Here is a 21,233-nt window from a genome sequence, read left to right as displayed (position 1 = left end):
AAACGTACAGAGACATAGGCATTAGTAGCATGCTGGAAAATGTTAGTTTATTTTTTTTTTCTAAAGGAAGACAAAGTGTGGCAGAACAAATGAAAAGCATAAACATTAGTAGATTTTTTTTTTTAATTAATGGAGAGAAAACATTTGACATTTGTTGTAACTACTGGGCAAAACTTGAGCTAGTGTTTGTGGCACAGAATTGCCAGATTTCGTTGAGCTCTTGAGCAATCTCGCTCCGCCCACTCCAGTAGTTCACGTGACTGACCGTCGCCCAGGTTGTGTCGGAAGCATCCTGGTGTTAGCAGTTTGCTAGGCGCTGACAAAAATTATAAAGTGAGATGTAAAATTTTTTATAATGGACGAATATATTAGTTTGTGACTACTGGTGACAAAGAAGACAAGGAACTACACAAACTGGCCTTTTCCAACATGGTCAGTTCGCTGGTAGTTGAAGAGGCCAGTTAACACTGCTAACAAAACACCAGCGGTTAGCTAACGTTCAAACTTTGACGGACAAATGCAGTCATTTGCTAGTTAGCTGCTACCGCTACCCTGCCAATTTACTACCACACCAGCTGGCTAGGTAACACGTCTTGTTATTATACGGTAGTTAGCGTTGAAGCTGTTTACACACCGACTATAACGCGTTGTTTTGACCAGTCGCTTATATAACCGAAGGTTTAACGTTATTACCAATTAACGTCAGCTAACTTATGAATAATGACTAGTTATTTAGCTAATGCTAACATTAGCAACTTAAACTGTTAGTTAAATTTCAACTGCAGATAACACATACAGTTACTCAGACTACGTAATTAATACCGACGATCATTGACACAGTAACGGGAAAAAACAACATCTTCTAAGTAGCAGGAATATGAATCTTCTTTCTGATTGATTTCGACCAATCACATGAGATAAATAATGCCAAACACCAGGATGCCAAACGAGTGGGGATTAAGGTTTGGGCAACAGCATTGTCTGGAATACAGCTGTCCGCTCATTTTGATAATCCTTGTCTCCTTCACAATGCAGCCACAGTAGATTGTTTTAACTGCTGAGTGTAAAACGCAAAATCTCGTAAATAAGAAAACACCAGACAAACCAATTTCATCGCAAAGTCTGTAGTCCACTTTTCTTTAAAATATGTCTGGGGACGCATCTGATAGTAGTGAAGACTCTGATGGAAAAACAAATGAAAGGGCCTGTACTGTCAAGCACCAAATCACCAATGGTAAGTCAGTCATATTGTCTGTTATCACTGTATGTAATCATAATAATAACCATAGCCACAAAGGAAACATCTGTGTACTGTAATTCATCTCATCATTTAAATAACACCGCACGAATGCAGTTTGTTCCTTTTTTGATGTGCTGATTCAACCCCACAGCTAACATCACCACATCAGTTTTTTTTTCTGTAAAACGTTTATCCGATTTTAAAATACTTTTCCTTTTCCATATATATGTGTGTATATATATGTGGGCTGTACAATATATTCACACACTGGAGTTCCATTATATTAAAGTTATAAAGCAGCGAAATATAATGTAACCAAAAAACGTTTCTCTAAACATACTCCATTTAAATGGGAAAAAAAATCAGTTTTCTTTGATATTACTTTGTTACATTTCTTTCAGATTTTTCTTTGATTTGTGTAACATTGCTTTGTGATCTGGTTTAGCTATTTGCTAAGCTTTTGTGTGAATGTGTGTTTGTTTTGAGGCTGAGGGGCATGTGAAAAGTCTATAGTGTACAGAAACAATAAAATCATCTTAGACTTTAATAAACTTAAAATAGATTGTTTGGGGGGCATTAGAAATTAACGAGCCAATATTTTTCAAGATTGTAATGGATTATCAGTATTTTTGCTTTAATATGAAAAATATTTTTTGTTCTGTAAAGACTCTGTCGTGTTACTTGCTTTTAATCAATCTAGGTCACCTAGCTTGCATTAGAGACTAAAGAACAGAATTTGTCATAAGTTTTTAATGGACAATGCATCTGTCATTGAATTGATTTTAGAGTGTAAATTTACAAAGAAAAATCCTCACAGATAAAATCAAGTAAATCAGAGAATTGCTGTTGTACTCTCCCTCCAAGAGTAGTAAAGTCAAGCTGTAAATGTGGCTGTAGTGTAATAAACAGTGTGAGTGGATGTTTTTCACCAGCTGTCACAGGTGAAGTGAAGTGATCTGCTTAGTGGCTCACTGGATAGATTGTAGATTTTAAGTAGAGCAACCTTTTAATCTATAGAGAGGGTACATCAAAGTGCATTCATGGATTATAACACAAGAAAAGGCACATTGGTAAAGCATTTGCTAATATCAAGACATATGGTATGTCTTTTTGTATTTTAATATACTTGGGAAAAACCAGCCAGAAAAGTACACCACTTTATTTGTGTAGAAAGCTTCCCTTAAAAGATAGAGCTCAGTGTGGCTTGTCTTTTTTAAAACAAAAACTTGAACAGAAATAGAAATGTAAACACTGTTCTTGTCTTTTATTTTTCTTTCTACTACTAGCTAACTTCACAGGTCACACTGAAAGAGTCGGCATGGAGAACTTTGAGCTGCTGAAGGTCTTGGGCACTGGAGGTAAGGATCTGCATGTAGCACTGAATAGAATGAAATGAAGATGAAGCTGTTGTCAAAGGTCAAGTACTGGTATGAGATATACTTAAAGCAGACTTGGTTGATCCCCCTGGCTTGGATAGTATTTTGAAGGCAAAGTGTTTATAATTGATATTTGTAGTTTGTAAGTTAAAATGTTTCATGTCATTTATATTCTCATTTAAATGTTACAGCATGAAAAATATCTGATGATTAACAGGGAATCCATATGCTGTTGATGTTACTGATTAGCTACAGGAGATCCTGGTGGCTATTTCCATCAACAAATGAACACCTAATTAAATTTAATGAGTGAGAATGATTCAGATTTCTGCAGATTTGATTAATCTTGCTGCCTGTTCACCGAGTATTTATGTCTTGAAGTGGAAACCATCTCTTTTAGGCACAATCCGATGGTGTATCTGTGTTTGCTCTGTTTGCTTGTTTACCATCAGCAGTAATTTTCAATATTTGTTTGTCTAGCTTACGGGAAAGTGTTTTTGGTCAGGAAGAACAGCGGCCATGATGTGAGCCAGCTCTATGCTATGAAGGTAATTTTATTAGTGTTGTAATTCAATGAATGTACATTTTAAAGCAGGTTTTTTAGCTAAAAATGTAAATTACTAGTCTGTGCTTTAAAATAAGTCATTAATTATGATTTTATTAACATTTTATAACCATTTTGTGTAAAATGTAAATGAGTTGGCTAATTATCTAAAGCCAATATTAGATTAAACATGGTACAGTGACAGCACATCAGATGTTAAAACCAAGAAATGATCTTTTTTTTTTCCATTTTATTTGCTCGTTTTGGATTTGATGCAAGCCGTTGGGTTGTATAATGTCCTTCTCTTGGACATGATTGCAGCATGTTGCAACATACCCCAAAGCGAAGTGCCATTCACTGAAAGTTCACGGAAGGAATGGAGAAGTTTAATTTATTTTGGTCACTGCCCTAGGTGTTAAAGAAAGCAGCTATCGTTCAGAAGGCAAAGACAACAGAACATACTCGCACTGAGAGACAAGTCCTGGAGCACATCCGCCAGTCTCCCTTCCTGGTTACTCTTCACTATGCCTTTCAGACTCAGAGCAAACTACATCTCATCCTGGGTGAGACACCGGGGTGGGACACTGGGAAAAATGTACCAAATATAGAGAACTCTTCTCTCTTGAAACACTGAAGGTCTTCTTTATGTTTCTGTCTTATACTGTATGTGTTTTTGTTGGCATTTCTTTTTTTTTCTTTTTTGGACAATGTGTGTTTGTGTAGTTCTTTGTATTATGTCTATTCAAGCTCCCTGTGTATTTGTTTGTGTGTGTGAGTACAGACTATGTGAGCGGTGGGGAGATGTTCACTCATTTGTACCAGCGGGATCACTTTCCAGAAGAGGCAGTACAGATTTATATTGGAGAAATAATTCTGGCTCTAGAACACTTGCACAAGGTGAGGATTATTGTTTCCAGTTTTTACACATGCTAGAGTTATTTCTTTAATTTTGGCTAGAGCCTGCTGCTTACACAAACTAAGCATTTTAGCGATATGATACTTTTCATAGAATTGGGGTTGTGAGGCCAGAGACGCAACCCCAACTTACTCCTATTTTAAGCTCTAGGTTGTGGTCTTTTAGCTCTGGTTTCATCAAAACAAGCTGATGGTTAAAGAAGTAAGCCTTTCATCTGTTAAGCATTTAACTTTATTCACCAGATTAATGTTACGTTAGCTCCATAAACACTAGGTTGCGTTCACATTGTTGTATACAGATTGATAAAGTCAGCAGTATTGTGTTTCTGTGTATACATGACACATGCTGCTTTCTCTGCTCAGATAATACTGCTTTTAAAGTGAATGACATCAGTAAATTTTCATTGTGTAAACGGTCTGTTGAAGCCAGCAATATTATGCACCCCATGTCTGAAAAGAGCTTTTGTCATTTAGTGTTGAACAGGAAGTCTGAGTTTCTTTATTGTGAGAAATACTCTGAAGCTCACAGAAGTGGTTTCCTAATGATGTTTCACAGCTACTTTAGTTTTAGATTTATCTTTAAAGTAGGTGTGCACCAGTGGCCTTAAATGATACTCATGACTTCTTTGAGTAGTTACACAAACCACTACATGGAGGGTGATTGGGTGCATTTTCAAGGTCCTTTTTAAAACATAACGAGTGTGTTCTTGAGGGTTTTATTTGGAAGCATTTCAGCCATCTCTTTGTAAATTATGACCTTCACTAGGTATCCTAAGATCACATTGCAGCACTTAAGTTATGAGATAGTCGATTTGTGTTTAAATTAGTGTCCAAAGAAATTGTCCAGCCACATTGGCTGAAAATCCTGCAGACTTTCATGAGTCGTTCCTTTTATAAATAATATCAAATAAAAGCATTTTAACAACAGCAACTTTGGGGACTAGTATTTCCTGCATTATAGGCTTGCTGTTGTTTGGACAGTTATTTGTTTTGACACATTTTGGGATTAGGACCCCTAGCTGGGATTAGAAAATGCTGTGATTACTAAAAAATAACAGATAAATACCGTAAGTGGCCACTTTTTCCTTTTTGGTTGTAAAAATGTTTTTAGGGTTTCTCTGTTTGCACTGCCTGCTGTCTCTGTTCACAAATTACAGCTTTTAACATGAATGCCACTGGTAAATTTTCATTGTGTACAGCTTGGGATTGTGTACCGAGACATCAAATTGGAAAACATTCTTCTAGACAGTGATGGCCATGTGGTATTGACAGATTTTGGGCTCAGCAAAGAGTTTCTGGAAGAAGATGTAAGTAAATCTAAAACTACAGTGTGAGCATAGCAATGTGTACATGTAAATAATACCTGGGGTGTTTAACTGTTACCACAATCCAAACTGAAATACATTTTTTTTTAAGTATGCTTGTTTTCTGATCATCACAGAAGGGGAGGACCTACTCTTTCTGTGGCACCATTGAGTACATGGCTCCTGAAATCATCAGAGGGAAATCAGGACATGGCAAGGTAAAAAAAAAAAAGAATAACAAGGGAGCAAATGCAGGTTTTGGTGTTAAGATCATCGGTTATTTGAAAGATTTTGAATGGTCACATATTGTGCACAAAATAATATTTAAATTAATGTTTATATTTACATGTATCAGTGTACGGGGAAGGCTTAAACATTTAACACTACAGATGCTTTAAGACTCATGACTTTGGGCCAGTGTGGTGAATCAAAGATGACTTTAATATCTTTGTTATGGAAGGCAGTACCGCCTCAAAAAACCCACCTTTAAATAATTCACAATGAAAATTCCTTGTCCTCTTTATTGTGCTTTTCAAGCTGTATTCTGCTTCAGTCAGTAGATTGGTGGAGTCTTGGGATCCTGATGTTTGAGTTGCTGACAGGTGCGTCTCCTTTTACCCTGGAGGGAGAGAGGAACTCCCAAAGCGAGGTGTCAAAGTGAGTACTGTGCAATCCCATCTCCATAAATCATCTGCCTGGCCCTTCTTAACTCATTCAAATTGTCTCTGTTATTAGCTGTGTTTTACTAATAAATGAACCCATCGGCTGATGCTGATTTTTATGGGAGTGAAAAAGAATTAATGAACCTAAAAAACTGAGAAAATGTACCATTTTAAGAAAAATTTGAATTTAGTGTAGTTGCACATCTTAAAAAGTTGAACAGGGGCAACAAAAGACACTGAAAAGAAACAGTTAGAGCAGGGGTCCCCAACTCCAGGCCTCCTCCAGGTGTCCTGCAGGTTTTAGATCTCACCCTGGGTCAACACACCTGAATCAAATGATTAGTTCATTACCAGGCCTCTGGAGAACTGCCAGACATGTTGAGGAGATAATTTAACCATTTGAATTAGCTGTGTTGGATCACGGACACATCTAAAAACTGCAGGACACCGGCCCACGAGGCCTGGAGTTGGGGACCCCTGAGTTAGAGGAACATAGGATCCTATATCAGATAAGAATGGGACAATATTCATCTCTTCTATGTGCTATTGTGAATAAAATATGGGTTTATGAAATTCAGCATTTATATTTAGCTCATCCCAAGTTTTTCTAAATTTGCGTTGTGTATTATTGACTGACATTCTTTACATTGTAAAGAATGTATATAGAAAAGGAAAACATGAAGGTCATTGCTGATGAAGTTTCCACAACAGCAGTTCAGAAACTAGTTGGCTCAGAAACTAGTTGGCTCAGAAACTAGTTGCTCAAACTGTGATGTGTTTTCTGTTTGCGACACTTTCAGTGCTGCTGAAACAGTACTGAGAGTGTTGTAAACAATAGAGTTAGTGGCAGCTTTGCTGGGCAAAGTATGTGATGCCACAATTTCTGCATGATCCCAAGAATAATTTTGTGCCTCATGTTGTGTAAAAAATCTTATCGGCCATTATTGGAGGAGCATGAATGTTGACACAGTTGTATTCTTGTCCATTGTTTCTGTATGTTAGCAAAATGTTTATATCTTCCCTTTGCCCTTCAGACGTATTTTGCGCTGTGACCCGCCGTTTCCCTCTATGATTGGACCCATTGCTCAGGATCTGCTGAAAAAGTTGTTGGTGAAAGATCCCCACAAGAGGCTGGGATCTGGACCGCGGGGGGCTGAAGATATCAAGGCACATCCTTTCTTCAAGGTCCGATGTCCCTTAACTGTCTATCACTTAAACATCTTTTCCCCTGTAACCTCAGTTCATTCATCTGTAACTCTTTCATTCTCCTTTTCTGCCTCACAGGGACTGAACTGGGATGACTTAGCACAAAAGAAGGTTGCAAGTCCATTCAAGCCAGAGCTGAAGAGCGAACTCGATGTGGGGAACTTTGCAGAGGAATTCACTGGGATGGATCCTGTTTATTCTCCAGCCAGCACACCCCCGAGCACAGATCGTCTGTTCCAGGTCAGTCATCATCACCTCCACACTGATTCTATCAAATGTTTCTACAAACATGACCTGTAAGCATTATTTAACTTTACAATCTGAAAAGTGCAACAAGTGCTTGTTAATAAGTAAAGGCTGTAATAATTCTTCAGTGAGCTACATCATAGTTACACCTAACACATCTCCTCTGTTTTAGGGCTATTCTTTCATTGCACCCTCCATCTTGTTCAATAAGAACGCAGTCATGGGAGACTTTGTTGAAACCCAAATTGGTGCTGACCGACCAGCTTCTGCTTCTGTCCAACGCAGCGCAATGTTACAGGTATGATCTGTATGGGTGTTTTCAAATAATTCTGTGATATGTTTGGTTTCAGGACTGTTTGTTAACAGAAAAGAAGGAAAAGAGCAGGAGAAGCTAAATTATTAACTGAAGTTGGTTTGTTTTATCTGACAGGATGCTTTGTATTATTAAATAATATTCAAGACACTTTGTACTGATCTCGGTAAACAGCACAAAAATCTATTTGGAACAGAAAAAGTTTGTCAGGCTGTCTAGTTGACATTTATCACCTGCGTGTGAAAGGTGTCAGACTCAACTCAGCAATATTTTTAGCTCGTCTTTTAAAAAAATGTTCCAAAATCTTCCAGAAGTCAAAGAAATTCGCAGCTATTACTTTATGTTATTAGATTTATAAAAGATGTAAGCTGGAATTTTAAAATACTGTTGTCATCCAGATTCTAATTACAGTGATAAACAATAAATTATGTTTATATGCAAAAGTAAAATTTCTGTGTAGGTTCTCAGTATTCCGGGTCATGGTAGTCTGTGAAGCTGGGAAAGAGAGTGAATTTAAATAGGTCGAGTCGCTTTCTTTCCAAGCTCCTTAGGCAAATGTGAAATGTATTTTTAGATCAATCCAGAATTGTTACTTCATAGTAATTCCTTCCCTGATAATAGCAGTGTAAGATATAAGGTTTATTTTTTTGTAAAGCACTACATATAAAATACTAATTAAAGCAAAACTATTATCCAAGTTATAGTTATAGTTGGGGAATTAAAAATAAAAGTATCTCTTTATATAGAGAGTGTACCCAGCTAGTGATAAATTTATACATATTACTTATTAATATATTCATGTAAGAGGCACAATTTAAAGTGGATCTACTGTGCTCCTGCTCAATGATCGGACTCTCAGACTGTACTAGAGTAGCTTTGCATATTCATATTTCGAAATAATCCTGTGTAACCTTATACTGAGCCAAGATGGGGCCCCTGAGTTTACCCACAATCTGAATAAAGCCCTTCAGTCATCTGATTGGGTTCCCGTCATAAACAGGAAGTTTGAACAGCAGATTGGTGAGCGTTCTGTGCTCACAGTCAGAGTCATGTGTTTGTCTAAGATGATGATATAAGAGATAATCTACGGATGACAATGAGTGAGCAGAAAATGCTGCCTGAAACTGAAAATTTGGAGCTATCTGAAGGCTGAGCTTTGTTCTCAAAGAAATTACTTGCACAAACGCCGACTTCATGATTTATTTAAAATTTTTGTTCTGTTTAAAATAGAATACAGTGTTGTAAAGGTTTATATACAGATATGACAGAAAATTGGCAAAAACATATTATGTGGACTTTGAGGAAAGCTTACAAACAGTGCTTAACAAGCATTCCTGTTTTAGGCCAAAATGTCTTAACCAGTTTGACCTGTCTTAGGACGCAGAGTTTGATGACATGTTGTACTTTGTAAAACTTTGTGTTTTACAAAGTACAACATGTTTTATCTTTCCAAATTACTTTTTCAGTTTTAAGGTATTTCTCTTTACAAATGTGGGAGCTGAATTTCAAGGTTGCTTCATGTAAAGGTCAAAATATCCCTTTAGCTTTGCTGGGGCCATGTCTATTGCCTGAAGTATAATAATCTCCTTTGATGGCTCAATGCTATGTTTTTTTTGTTCAGGAATCCCAGTTTTTTCAGCACTATGAGCTGTGTTTTCAAGGACCACCTCTAGGCGAGGGTAGTTTCTCTGTGTGCAGGAAATGCAAACACAAGCAAACTGGCCATGAGTACGCCGTCAAGATCGTCAGCCGTAGGTGAGCAGAGATGAAATACTTCTTAGTACAGTGCTCTTTAACAGATCTGTGTCCATGTGTCAATACTTTACTGTATCACAGTACCGCTGGAATGTAAAGGTGACTGAATGCCCTTAATGTTGTCTTTCTTTGTTAGAATGGAGGCAAACACTCATAGAGAGATTGCTGCCTTGAGGCAGTGTGAGTCTCACCCCAACATCGTCAAGTTGTATGACATCTTTACTGATCAGGTAGAATGGACAATACATAGGATAAAGATAAAAATGATGTATTGGTCAATATTAAGCTACACATAAAAACATCAGCCCTCATGGCCTTCTCTGCATGTCTCTGTCAGTATCACACATATTTAGTGATGGAGCTTCTGCGAGGTGGGGAGTTGTTGGAAAGGATCAAGAGGAAGAAACTGTTTGGCGAGGCAGAGGCCAGTCAGCTGTTACAGAGCCTGGTCTCAGCTGTCAGCTTCATGCACGAGGCTGGAGTCGTACACAGAGACCTCAAACCAGAGGTGGGTGGAGATTTGATAACTTTATCATTCCTGACAATATATATATATATGACACGCATGTTTAAAAAGGTAGAAAAAAAGAGTCTTGTAACTGGGGATCTGCTGTCTCATATGTGAGAGATGTGTGTGACGTTATTATTTTTTCAGCATGACTTTTACATGATGTAATCCGGGTTAAAAAGGGTTTTTTTTAAAAAGAGAGAGCGACAATCACTGATTGTCCAAAACATGGACGTTGCCATCATGATGTCACTCACTGGTTTTTGGACTGCATTTTGAAGCTTCTCCATAAATTTAATGTTTTCAAATGACAGACTGGTGTATCAACTACCAAACGTGAGCAATGAACAGACACAGATATCTGCTAATTAGCCTTACGTAGGAGAGGTAACACACTAAAAACAAATGAATTCACCAAAACTGAAGCACAAATATTATTTGTCTAATAATTCTATTTAAAATGCTCTTGAAGGCCCCAGCAGCACACACATGTAGGAGGGAGCAAGTTCAGTGACTTTAAGTGGTGCACGTGAAGCCTAGCAGACACTGATTGGCTGCTCCTTTTGTTGGACCCAAAGCAGCTGTGCCAGTAACTTCAACATTTAAATGAATAAGTTTGAAAAAAATTACAAAAATAAAATTGGAAACTGTCCACAGACGTCAAAACCACTTTTGTACCAGGCTATAAACATGTTTTCATTTAATGCTGTTTAGTTGTTTTTTTTAATGGAAGTCTGTCAAGGCTGAATCGTTTTAGGAGCCAGCCTCAAATTTCCGATTTAGGAACAGCAGTTTTTGGCACTTCTATGTTGGCTTAATTTTTCACCTCTGCAGGCTACTGCTCGACAACAGCACATGATGTGACTTTTGTGGTGCTTTTCAAAATGAAAGCAGAAGATTTCACACACACACACACACACACACACACACACACACACACACACACACACACACACACACACACACACACACACACACTCCCTTCTTAAGATGGCTGCACGGTTTAATCAACTGAAGAAGGCTTTTATATGGTGTGCATAATGATTGTGAATGAGACATGTTGGCAAATATCACCTAATAACTTTAAGATGTCTCTAGTATGGCTTTTATTTTGATGCACACCTAAAAGGATTAGAACTGTTTATTTGCACTGTCTGTTTACACATAAGTTCTGGTACATGCCAACCGGTGGTGGCTGTCATACTCGTATTTACTAATAGTCTTTACTCTGTCAGGAAAATTGAATCTTAATGTGTAAGTAAAATAAGAGCTGATCCTCATGGCTTTTGTTTGTTTACCTTACAGAACGTGCTGTTTGCAGATGAGGGGGAGGACTCTGTGCTGAAAGTAATAGATTTTGGATTTGCTCGCCTGTGCCCTGCAGGCAGTGCCCCCCTGCAGACTCCCTGCTTCACGCTGCAGTATGCAGCACCAGAGCTTTTCGAGAGTGCAGGATATGATAAAGCCTGTGACCTCTGGAGTCTCGGGGTCATCCTGGTAATTGAATCTGAATATGTTGATTTTTATCATAGCTCGGCTGACTGAATACTAATGACCCTTGTGTGCGTCTTTCTCAGTACACCATGCTCTCAGGCCAGGTGCCATTTCAGAGTGAGCAGCGTGGAATGACCTCATCATATGCTGCTGACATCATGCAAAAAATAAAAGAGGGGGATTTCTCATTGGATGGGGAGCCCTGGAAGGGTGTGTCAGAGGATGCCAAAGAGCTTGTTAAAGGTACTGAATATGTTTGTTCTTAGTTTGCTTTAGTTGAGATAAATGCCTGTTGAATTTCCTCTATTGCTTGCTTGTTTGTGTCTCTTTTCCTGTTTTAAGGCCTGCTAACAGTGGATCCAGAGAGCCGTCTCAAACTCTCTGATCTGAAAGAGAACAGCTGGCTTCAGGGTGGAGCATCCATGTCCACCACTCCTTTGTGCACGCCAGATGTGCTCGAGTCCAGTGGGCCCACTGTCCGCACTTATGTCAATGCTACCTACAAGGTAATAGATTGGTGTGAAAAACTTCTAAAAGGTCTCAGAAAGAATCTTAAATAAATGTATTTTATCTCACTTTTGTCGCCTTCCACTCTCACCAGGCTTTCAACCGAGGTAAGCGAGAAGGCTTCTTTCTGAAAAGTGTCGACAATGCTCCCCTTGCGAAACGACGAAAGATGAAGATGACCAGCACAGGAGTAGAGACCCGATGGAGTTCATCCTCTTCTTCTTCGTCTTCTTCCACTTCATCCACTGCCTCTGCAACAGCATCCAAAACACAGCCAAAGCAAGCCGTGATCCCAAAGCAGAGCTAGCCTGGCAACAGAACAGGGAGAAAGTGTTACGTGCTTGTACAGTAGCACAACGTCCTCCAGCAGTCAGTTAAAAAAAGCAAAAGCATACTGACAAATGAGAACACTGTCTTCACTTCATGTAAAATATAATTCCACTTTAACAGCTGCAGGTTTTCATTCCTAACGCTGTATTCTTTAAAAAACAAAACATGTATTTTCTGTGGTGGAAGAGGAGGCCTGACTGTCAGAAACTTTTAATACTTATTCAGTATTCACTCACTTTATTTTGGTGAGATCGCACACTAAAAGTTAAAAATGAGACATTTACCTGGTTTCACTGTGGGTAAGAAACAGTGCCTGGCTACATAGGGAAAAGGGAAAAAAGGAGCCATAAATAAGCAGAAGCCATATACAAAGCAAAAGAAGTGAATACATCCATTAAGTCATTGTGAAGAGGCACACATTTGTACACGGCAAATGAACAGTCCTTCCAGTAATTTGCAGGTTTAATTCTTTGATTGTACTGCTGAGTTTTTTGCCACAAATATAATGATTAACACAAAAACTGCAGAAGTCGACACTGTGCTCTGTTAAGAGCGAGCAAGATTCAGGTGTTTGCAGAGAATGTCAAATGATCAAATGGTTTAAAAAAAAAAAAAAAAGCAGCAAATTTCTGGAAGGATGGAGCACAGAGAGAGATTACTGTGGGGTGCAAAACCTTAAGGATTCTATAGGATGATTAATGCTGTCGGTCTTTGCAAAGAAGCTGCACCTGCAGTACACTACTCACTGTACGGATCCCACTGAACACTTTGAGGAGCTGGGATTATGTGGCTCTGAAGAAGTGTTTTGATTGTGTGTCAAGATGTGTCCAACAGTAGCAGCTGTTTAAAACAAAAAAAAGACATGGAGACACAGAAGCAGACATGCAGTGGAGTGCGATTTTCATCATACTTGCTGTATATTACTCGCGCTATTGTGCCTGTCTGAAAATTTCTAGCATGCTAATCTGTTGTGATGATGGACTGTAAGAACTTTTTCTATTTTTGGTATCTTTGAGTCATTGAAAAAAAAGTTACTTGGAGTATTTTCTGTTTTTCTACGCTACCAAGTGCAGCTCAAGTGTTTGCACGTAGATGGAAGCCGAATGTGGCTGGTGATTTTGAACGCACATCGCCTTTGTGAACTTTGAATGATTATTACAGTTTTTATTCCTGATGGTATCAAATGCGGGCGGTAGTCTGATTGCAAGGTTGATGCTCAACGATTAAGCTCATCCAGGCTGGCTTTCGTCTTTATTTTTCCACAGAAGTGATTTTAAAACATTTGATGGCTTTGAACTTCAAATTACGTTTCAGAATGAGACACCTAATTGTGACTTTTTTGGTTGTTTTTTTAAGGATGGGGCCACCATCCTATGAGAGCTTTGTATATAATCATCATGCTTTAGAGAAAAAATAATGTATGTAATGATTTGAAATTGATCAGCTGTTTGGGTGGTATATTGTAATGTTTTTTAATGGACTTGCCTCTTTTTTTTCTTTTTTACATGTTGCACAGTCAGTTGATCAGTTAACACACATTTCAGCTTTAAAGGTGCTTTCACTGATATTTATTACATGTAATTGATTTTAATGCTGTGGTAATGGGATTATCATAATTTGGCTCTTGTTGTGTACCAGCCCGGCGTGAATGTTGCTGTATGATAACTGAGTGGCGATGGGAGATTGGTTGTATTGATATTTCTGAACCAGATGAAGCATAATTGCAAGTTACTGTAATATTTTCCTGTTGTTGTTTGAAGCCGTTGTCTGTTTGAAGGTAACCGGTTGTTTGTTTGGTATTTTTACTTAAGAAACTGCTTTTATTGATATTGGTATTATTTGGTTGCCATAGATATTCTCTCTTCTCTTTTCCCGAGCATTATTTTACTGAGTTGCACTGTCTCTGGTGTTGTTGCTGGGATTTGTCTTTTTGCACCGCAATGTTTTTATTTTTATTTTTTGGCTGGTGCAAAATAAACATTACTTTTCAATAGATTACTGTGTGGTTTGTCTTCTCGGTGTTGTAATTGTGCTGTAATGCTTGAAATCGCAGTGCTCAGAGGGTTGGAGACCCCAAATGAGAATTTGTTCAAACATACTTCATTGTGCACGAGCCCTGATAGCACTTCTATTTGATTAAGGCTATTTTATGAATGTACCTTTTTTTTGACAGAGGGAGGGAAGTGGCCAACATTCCCTCATACATCTGTGATTTAACCTCCTAGGACCTGGCGTCCACATATGTGGACATCACATTTTGGGTTATTTAGACTAAAATACTCAATTTTGCTCTACAAGGGCCTGATATCCACTTACGAGGACATTATACTGCTACTGTTCTATCAAAATTTTAAACGAATATCCTCATATGTGGATCTCATTTTTCTTAAAAACAAAAATAAGGTTAAAAGAATCTGGTAATTCTTTGTTTTTACATTCATTGGGCCCCAATATGCCCAAATATCAAAGAGAAATTAAAAATGCATGCTGTGGAAGAGTTCGGGTCTTAGGAAGTTAAAATAGTTTCTTGTGTAGAATTTCTTTTGATACACATTTTTAGTTTTTGCAAAACAAGAGCTTGCATGTATTTAAGATACAGAGCACTGATTCTTCTAGGGTGAAATGACATTTCACACGCTTAAATCGTATTGCTGATATCCTGTTATAGAAGTAATTAAGTAAAGATAGTCACAAATTGAATTAGGACAGTCACAAAGTGCTGAACACAGTCCACAGAGTCAACTATCCATAGTTGTAGTGGTGGACTTTTCTGCAGCCTTGGTGCCACAAACTGAAAGGCTCTGTACACCACTAGTCTTTAGACGTGTACAGTGAACGCCTCGCAAATTCTTGTCACAGCGAGCAGTAATGTATTTTGTAAGAAGCTGGGATATATAATCTGCAGCTTGGCTGCTTAGTTCTCTGTGTGTTAACACAAGAATTTAAAATGAATCCTAAAATCTACTGGGAGCTGATATAAAGAATATAAAATAGGAGTGATGTGAGGGTACTCACTGTGGTGTTAATAGTCGCAGCATTTTGTAAAGCTTGGAGGTGTGAAAGAGATGATTTGTCCAAGTTGGTTAGCAGAACATTAAAATAATCTAAATGCAGTGACACAAATACATGAATACTTTGTGTCATCCAATTAAAAGGAAAGTTATATTTAAGCATTAGCTTGTATTGCACTCTATAATACACGTTTCACAGTTTATTTTCATTATATTCATTGTGCGTTGCACATAGCAATGAAAGGATGCCACATCGCTCAGTGCGAATTAAAGTCATCAACCTACAGAAGGGCTAAACTCAAAGACACCATAAAAATCAATGTGAAAAAATAATAAGGCAGGCTAGTCCATTTTTGTTGAAATTTCATTGCAGCAACCCAAAATGGTACTCGAGAGTTTCTATGGTCTCCATGTACTTGTATGATCTTATCTGTGAAAAGCACACGGCAGCAGTGGGGGACCTGGCAGTGCTTATCCTGCTCTTCCTTGCACAAAGGAGCAGATTCACCTCCTGTTGATGTTAAACACCTTCTACGGCCATGATTAACAACCCCCTCTACTACTTTACTAACAAGGTCAATATCAATGTAGTTTTACTCACCTGATGCTACACTTTGATTAAAAAGTGTTTGTTTAATTTCTTTTTAGCAATACATGTTTAAAAAAACAGAATTCTTAATAAAAGAAAGAAAAATGGAAAAACTCAGTTTTCTGTGTCTCTTAACAGAGTCTCAAATGTGTGGAGGAGATACCAGGAGACAGGTAGTTACTCTACGAGAGCTGCACAGGGCTTTAGAGAGCCATCGACTCAGCAGCAGGATTGGTACCTGCTCCTGTCAGAGCGTTATGACGTGACCTCCAGTCAGCTACTCTTGCAGTTTCTGACAAAACTATCAGAAATGGACTGCATGAGGGTGGCATGTAAGCCTGATGTGTCTTAGTGGGCTCACAGTCTTGCAATGTGCAATTTAATTATGGTTCACCAGAGAATACTAGAACTTTCAGATCTGCCACTAGCACCCCATTCTCTTCACAGATGAGAGCAGGTTACAACATGAAAGAATCTGGAGACGATGTGCGATGCTGCCTGGAACATCATCTGGTAAGACAGGTTTGGAAGTTAGTCAGTGACGGTCTGGAGAAGTAAGGCTTTTGAGGATCGTACAGACCCCTATGTGCTGACTGCTGTTGGATACCAGAGTGTGAAGGCAGTTCTTGGATGATAAAGATGAATCTATCACTGATGTGAGAATAATGTGTGATTTCAGTATTCCCTTGTTTTTCTGAGCAGTGTATATTCTCTACAATCAATTTCACCTTCATATAAAATTCTGGGAAACATACAACATGCCTATTATATTGTTAAGGCAATAATTACTTACTGTATGAGAAGTGCATTTGTTAAACTAGAATACCTGTTTTTGCGTGCAAACAAATGAAAATGTGCTATCTGGATTTGGATTGTGTGGGCAGCAGTCTAAGGAGAGAAGCCAAGACTCCCCTGGCCACCTCCTCCAGCTCATCCGGGGGGTTGGGAGGTGGGGATGAGTCCTGGGTCTGCCCCGGGGCTTCCGAACATTAGGACATGCCTGGAACACCTCACCTAGGTGATTTCCAAACAAACTCAACTGGGTCATATCAATGTGGAGGAGCAGCGGCTCTCAAATGACTGAGCTCCTCACCCTGTCTCTAAGGGAGAGGCCAGCCACCCTTTCATTTCTGTTGCTTGTATCCAAGACCTCCCATAGCTCGTGACCACGAGTGTAGACTGACTTTTAAATCGACATCACCTTTCCAGCTGAGAATCATGGTCTCGGACTTGGAGCTGCTTATTCTTTGCTTCACACTTTTTAATTCCACATATTTTTTTTATTCCACTGCTTCACACTTGGCCGCACATATTAAAATTGCGGTTTAATGTTATGTGCCTCATTATTCATTATTTTCATTATTCTCCATTTGCTCTTTTATGCCGTACCACAACAGTAAATCCTCCTCCAAGGTTAAATATTCCATACAAATGTGGGCTAGATGTTCAGAATCTCCTCTGCCGCTGCTTCTTAGTGAATCAAAACATGTTGACAACGGATGTTTGGCCGCGTGATTGCGTCTGCACGTGTGCTTCCTATAGTCTACGAGCTGATCTGAACACAGAATTGGTCTTTTAATGGCTGCATATTTATTCCTGTACTTGGTCTTGATCTTGGTGTCCTGGAACTGTTCACATCTACTGCTGAACCTGTGAACATTAGCTCTATTTTTAGTATGGGTGTGTTAAGTGGCAGTAAGAAGAAAGGCAGCAGTGGGAATTGAGCCTCTGTAAATATTGGCGGGCTGTTCCCTTTCACTCAAACTATCCCTCAAAGCCTTTTACTTCTGTTCCTACTGAGCCTCCAGTACAGCTGAGCTGCTTAACAGTGCTGATCCCTGCATGAGGACACTTCTGATTGCCATATACTTCACTGTACTGCTGGTGTAACAAAGCAAAAAATAATTTTCTTTATATCCAATTTCCTGTCTGAACATTTATTATTCTCTCTCTTTGTTCCCAGTTTCCATGTCTATGTAATGAGTTTACTGTACCATTAGGTGGCTGCTGCGTGCTGCCCAGTGTCCTTTGTGTTCAGTTTTTTTCTGCCGTGTCAGCTCTAACATTTGGCTCCTGCCATGAAACATATTAATTTGTCCCTGTGCTTAAAAGAATCAGCTGTTAGATACTTAAAAATGCCTGACCTCATATTAATTTGACCCTTGCATCATTCATCTGCATCATTTGATGCTTGATGGGGAGCAGCACCGGGTTTAGAGCGTTTATGTGCTACATATGGCCATTAGGCTACGTGGATGTTTGAAACAATGCTCAGGACAAAGCAGCAATTAGCAGCAGAGGACGTGAGGATCAGGATAATAAAGGACACAATGTCCACTGATTGATGCAAGGCCTTAATTACTTAGGGCAAGGCACTAAAAGACACCTTGTGCCATGTACCAACAATCCTGTGAAAAAACACTGCAGTAAAGCGTTTGTAGCACTCACAGAAGCACTGATGAAAGGAGAAGCAAACAGCTGTTTAGTGGGTGTAGAGTTTACCTCTTAATTTAGCACTACACACAAATGTAAAATAGAGCAAAACTGAAGTAATTAGTTATCAGGTATCATCATATGAGATTAATTGCATTTTTTGTTACCTCATGGTGGATAAAGCATACATTTATTATAACAAGATAAGATATTTGAATAAAATAAGTAACTTTTTGTTTTCAGGGGTCCCACAGGATATCAAGAGGAAGCCAGACAATGTCCATCAAACAATGTACAATGATGTACATTTGACATCTTCTACTGACAACTACTTATTAATGTAAATTTCAGTGCAAATGGAAGCAAATGCTTACAATTAGGCAAGGAGACATGGTCAAGACAACCTGGTGCCAGACAGACTGGTCAGAGTATTTCAGAAACTGCTGCTGTGCTGGGACTCTCTACACAAAGAAAAAGAGAAATCTCCAGTGAGCAGCAGTTGATGCCAGAGGTCAGGGAGAATGGCCAGACTGGTTCGAGCTGATAGGAAGGCAACAGTAACCCAAATAACAGCTTGTAACATCCAAAGTATGTCGAAGAGCATCTCTGAATGTAGAACATTTTGAATTGTGTAGCAGATGGTCTAGAGCAGCAGAAGACTGCACTGGGTGCTACGGTTAGCTAAAAACAGCCTCACCAAAATTGGATAACAGAAGATGAGAAAAACATGTGGTCTGATGAGTCTCGATGTTTGCTACAACATTGCACCTTTGGGATTGGTGGGATGTTGTTGTATATTTTCTGAAGTGCTCTACGATCATTGCAGGTTAAAGCCAAAAAGTTGGATTCAATGTTGCGTTTATGCCTCACACCAGGAAGCGTTAAATAAGTATTAGATGTTCGCAGCAGTAATTTGTTAGCTGAAAGGCAGATTTTTAGGATCTTAATGTTGGGACATGGAAAAATATTAAAAAAGAACCTTTTGTACATATGACAGTATCATCTGCATAAAGTTGTGTAGAGTATTCTGAAAGATAGGGCCACGACTTGCTGTTAAGTAGATATAATTTAGACCCTCTTAAAACAACACCCTGCTTTTGTCTTTTATGTAAATATGAACTAAACCTCATCAGTGCATGTAGGGAAAGACAAAAAAGATCAAAATTTGATCTACAAATATTATCCTAGTAAGATAACAATGATCACAAGTGAAAAAAGAGAGAAAAAAACATTATTAGTAAATAATAAGCAGCTGTGAAGAAATTTCAGCCTGAAACCAAATTGATAATGTTAAGTTGCCTTTACTGGAGCAAATACCCAAATAGGTAACTGTGTTACCTGCAGTTTTGAGGTTTACATACTGTTAATTAGCCACTGGGAAAATATTTTTCTTTTCATTCAGCAGCAGGAGTTACTGTAGAGAAGTACAGAGAGCTTAGACAAGCTGAAGCTAGAGCTGATTTAACAGGAGACAGTCAGGTGGACCGGTCAGTGTCCTCTGGGAATCATGCACATCTGTACAAAACTTCATTGTAATCCATCCAGTAGTTTCAGATATTTCTTCTGCTCTGGATCAGATCTGTAGACTCTCACACAGGGGAATATCATATTGGCGGCAGTGATGCATGTGGTAACACAAAAGCAAGGAGAAACCAATAAAACTGATTGGCATGCTTTGCAGCCTCCTTATTGATCGCTGGCAGCAGATGAATCCCCTGCTGAGCCTCGGGGCTAATCAAACTCACCGTTTCACATATTCTACTGACTGTGTGCCGCAGCAAAGGCTGCTTTTATTGGCAAAGCGTATCCTGCAAGCAGCTCCACAATCGGAAGGGCAAGACTTTTGTATCTGCAGGAAGAAATGTGTGTTTCCTCATAAACATCGCACTTTCGCACAGACAAGCCATGAATTAAACACCAGTTACTGGCTTTTTTGGGTGGTTTTTTTTATGTTTTTTTGTCAGCTTAGGCATATCAACAGCCGTACAGACGCCTGTGAAGATGCCATCAAAGCTGCTATTAACTTCGCTTTAACAATTTGTGGCATACCAAAAATTAAAAGTCCTTTTCAAGGTGTATTGTTTGTTCAGATTTTTCTTCATGCTGCTGTGTGAAACCTCACAGCTTTAATGAGTGAAGTGTGCTGCTGCACTAAAACTTAAAACTCCTCCGTGCTGCAGCTGGTTTATGCTCCACGGCTCAGTTTAAGCTTCGTTTTGTTCATCAAGCTATTTAACTGATCAGAGAGCTTAATGAAATATTTAACAGCCTATTAAAATATGTGGTTCATGATAATATATATGTCAGAAATATTGCCCATCAAGGAGCCACGACGCTCTATTAGTTCACCGTTAAGTTTCATAAACTCTGACACTGTCCATGGTCCTGAACGCTGCAGCATAAACTCCTCACCACCGGGGGTCACTAGGATGCTTGGCACTGAGAACACAAAGGCCACAATGAGCGTCTCAGAAACGATGGATACCGTGAAAATAATGTGCCATTGAGCCATTAATCAAATCAGTCCCTGGGCGGATGATTTGCACAGAATAAATGTAATATATTGAGCAACGACAAAGACAGATCTGAATGGAACACTTGCTCGAAATCATCAATTACACTCTGCATGACTTGGACAAGGCCCAAGAACAAAGTGCACTTCCTTTAGTCAGCAGCACAAAAGGAGAAAACATTTAAGGAGTGGCACCGTCATGCTGCAAGAAATCGCTTATTGATATGTTTTCAGAACAGAACGCAGATACAGACATGAGCCCAGTTTCTTCTATTGAACACCAGCGGT

At 38.8% G+C, this 21,233-nt stretch overlaps 1 protein-coding gene across 1 annotated transcript; it reads left to right on the top strand.

Annotated features, from left to right (window-relative positions):
• The first annotated feature begins 272 nt into the window (after positions 1–272).
• rps6ka4 (ribosomal protein S6 kinase A4) lies at positions 273–14,330 on the top strand. Its single transcript, XM_085364401.1, has 18 exons — positions 273–1,234; positions 2,527–2,598; positions 3,097–3,164; positions 3,573–3,723; positions 3,942–4,057; positions 5,275–5,382; positions 5,517–5,597; positions 5,933–6,036; positions 7,076–7,226; positions 7,326–7,487; positions 7,666–7,791; positions 9,428–9,561; positions 9,698–9,791; positions 9,899–10,069; positions 11,375–11,566; positions 11,647–11,806; positions 11,906–12,069; positions 12,165–14,330. Exons 1-18 carry the CDS (start codon positions 1,147–1,149, stop codon positions 12,375–12,377), a joined length of 2,355 nt encoding a protein of 784 aa, XP_085220527.1. The 5' UTR covers positions 273–1,146; the 3' UTR covers positions 12,378–14,330.
• The last annotated feature ends 6,903 nt before the right edge of the window (positions 14,331–21,233 follow it).

This window comes from Diplotaxodon limnothrissa, linkage group LG10 (genome assembly GCF_057381915.1).
Source record: "Diplotaxodon limnothrissa isolate DT_005_m linkage group LG10, D_limnothrissa_male_GT1.1, whole genome shotgun sequence".
NCBI lineage: Eukaryota > Metazoa > Chordata > Actinopteri > Cichliformes > Cichlidae > Diplotaxodon > Diplotaxodon limnothrissa.
Note: the sequence above shows the minus strand (reverse complement) of the source record. Positions and strands in the feature narration are given on the sequence as shown.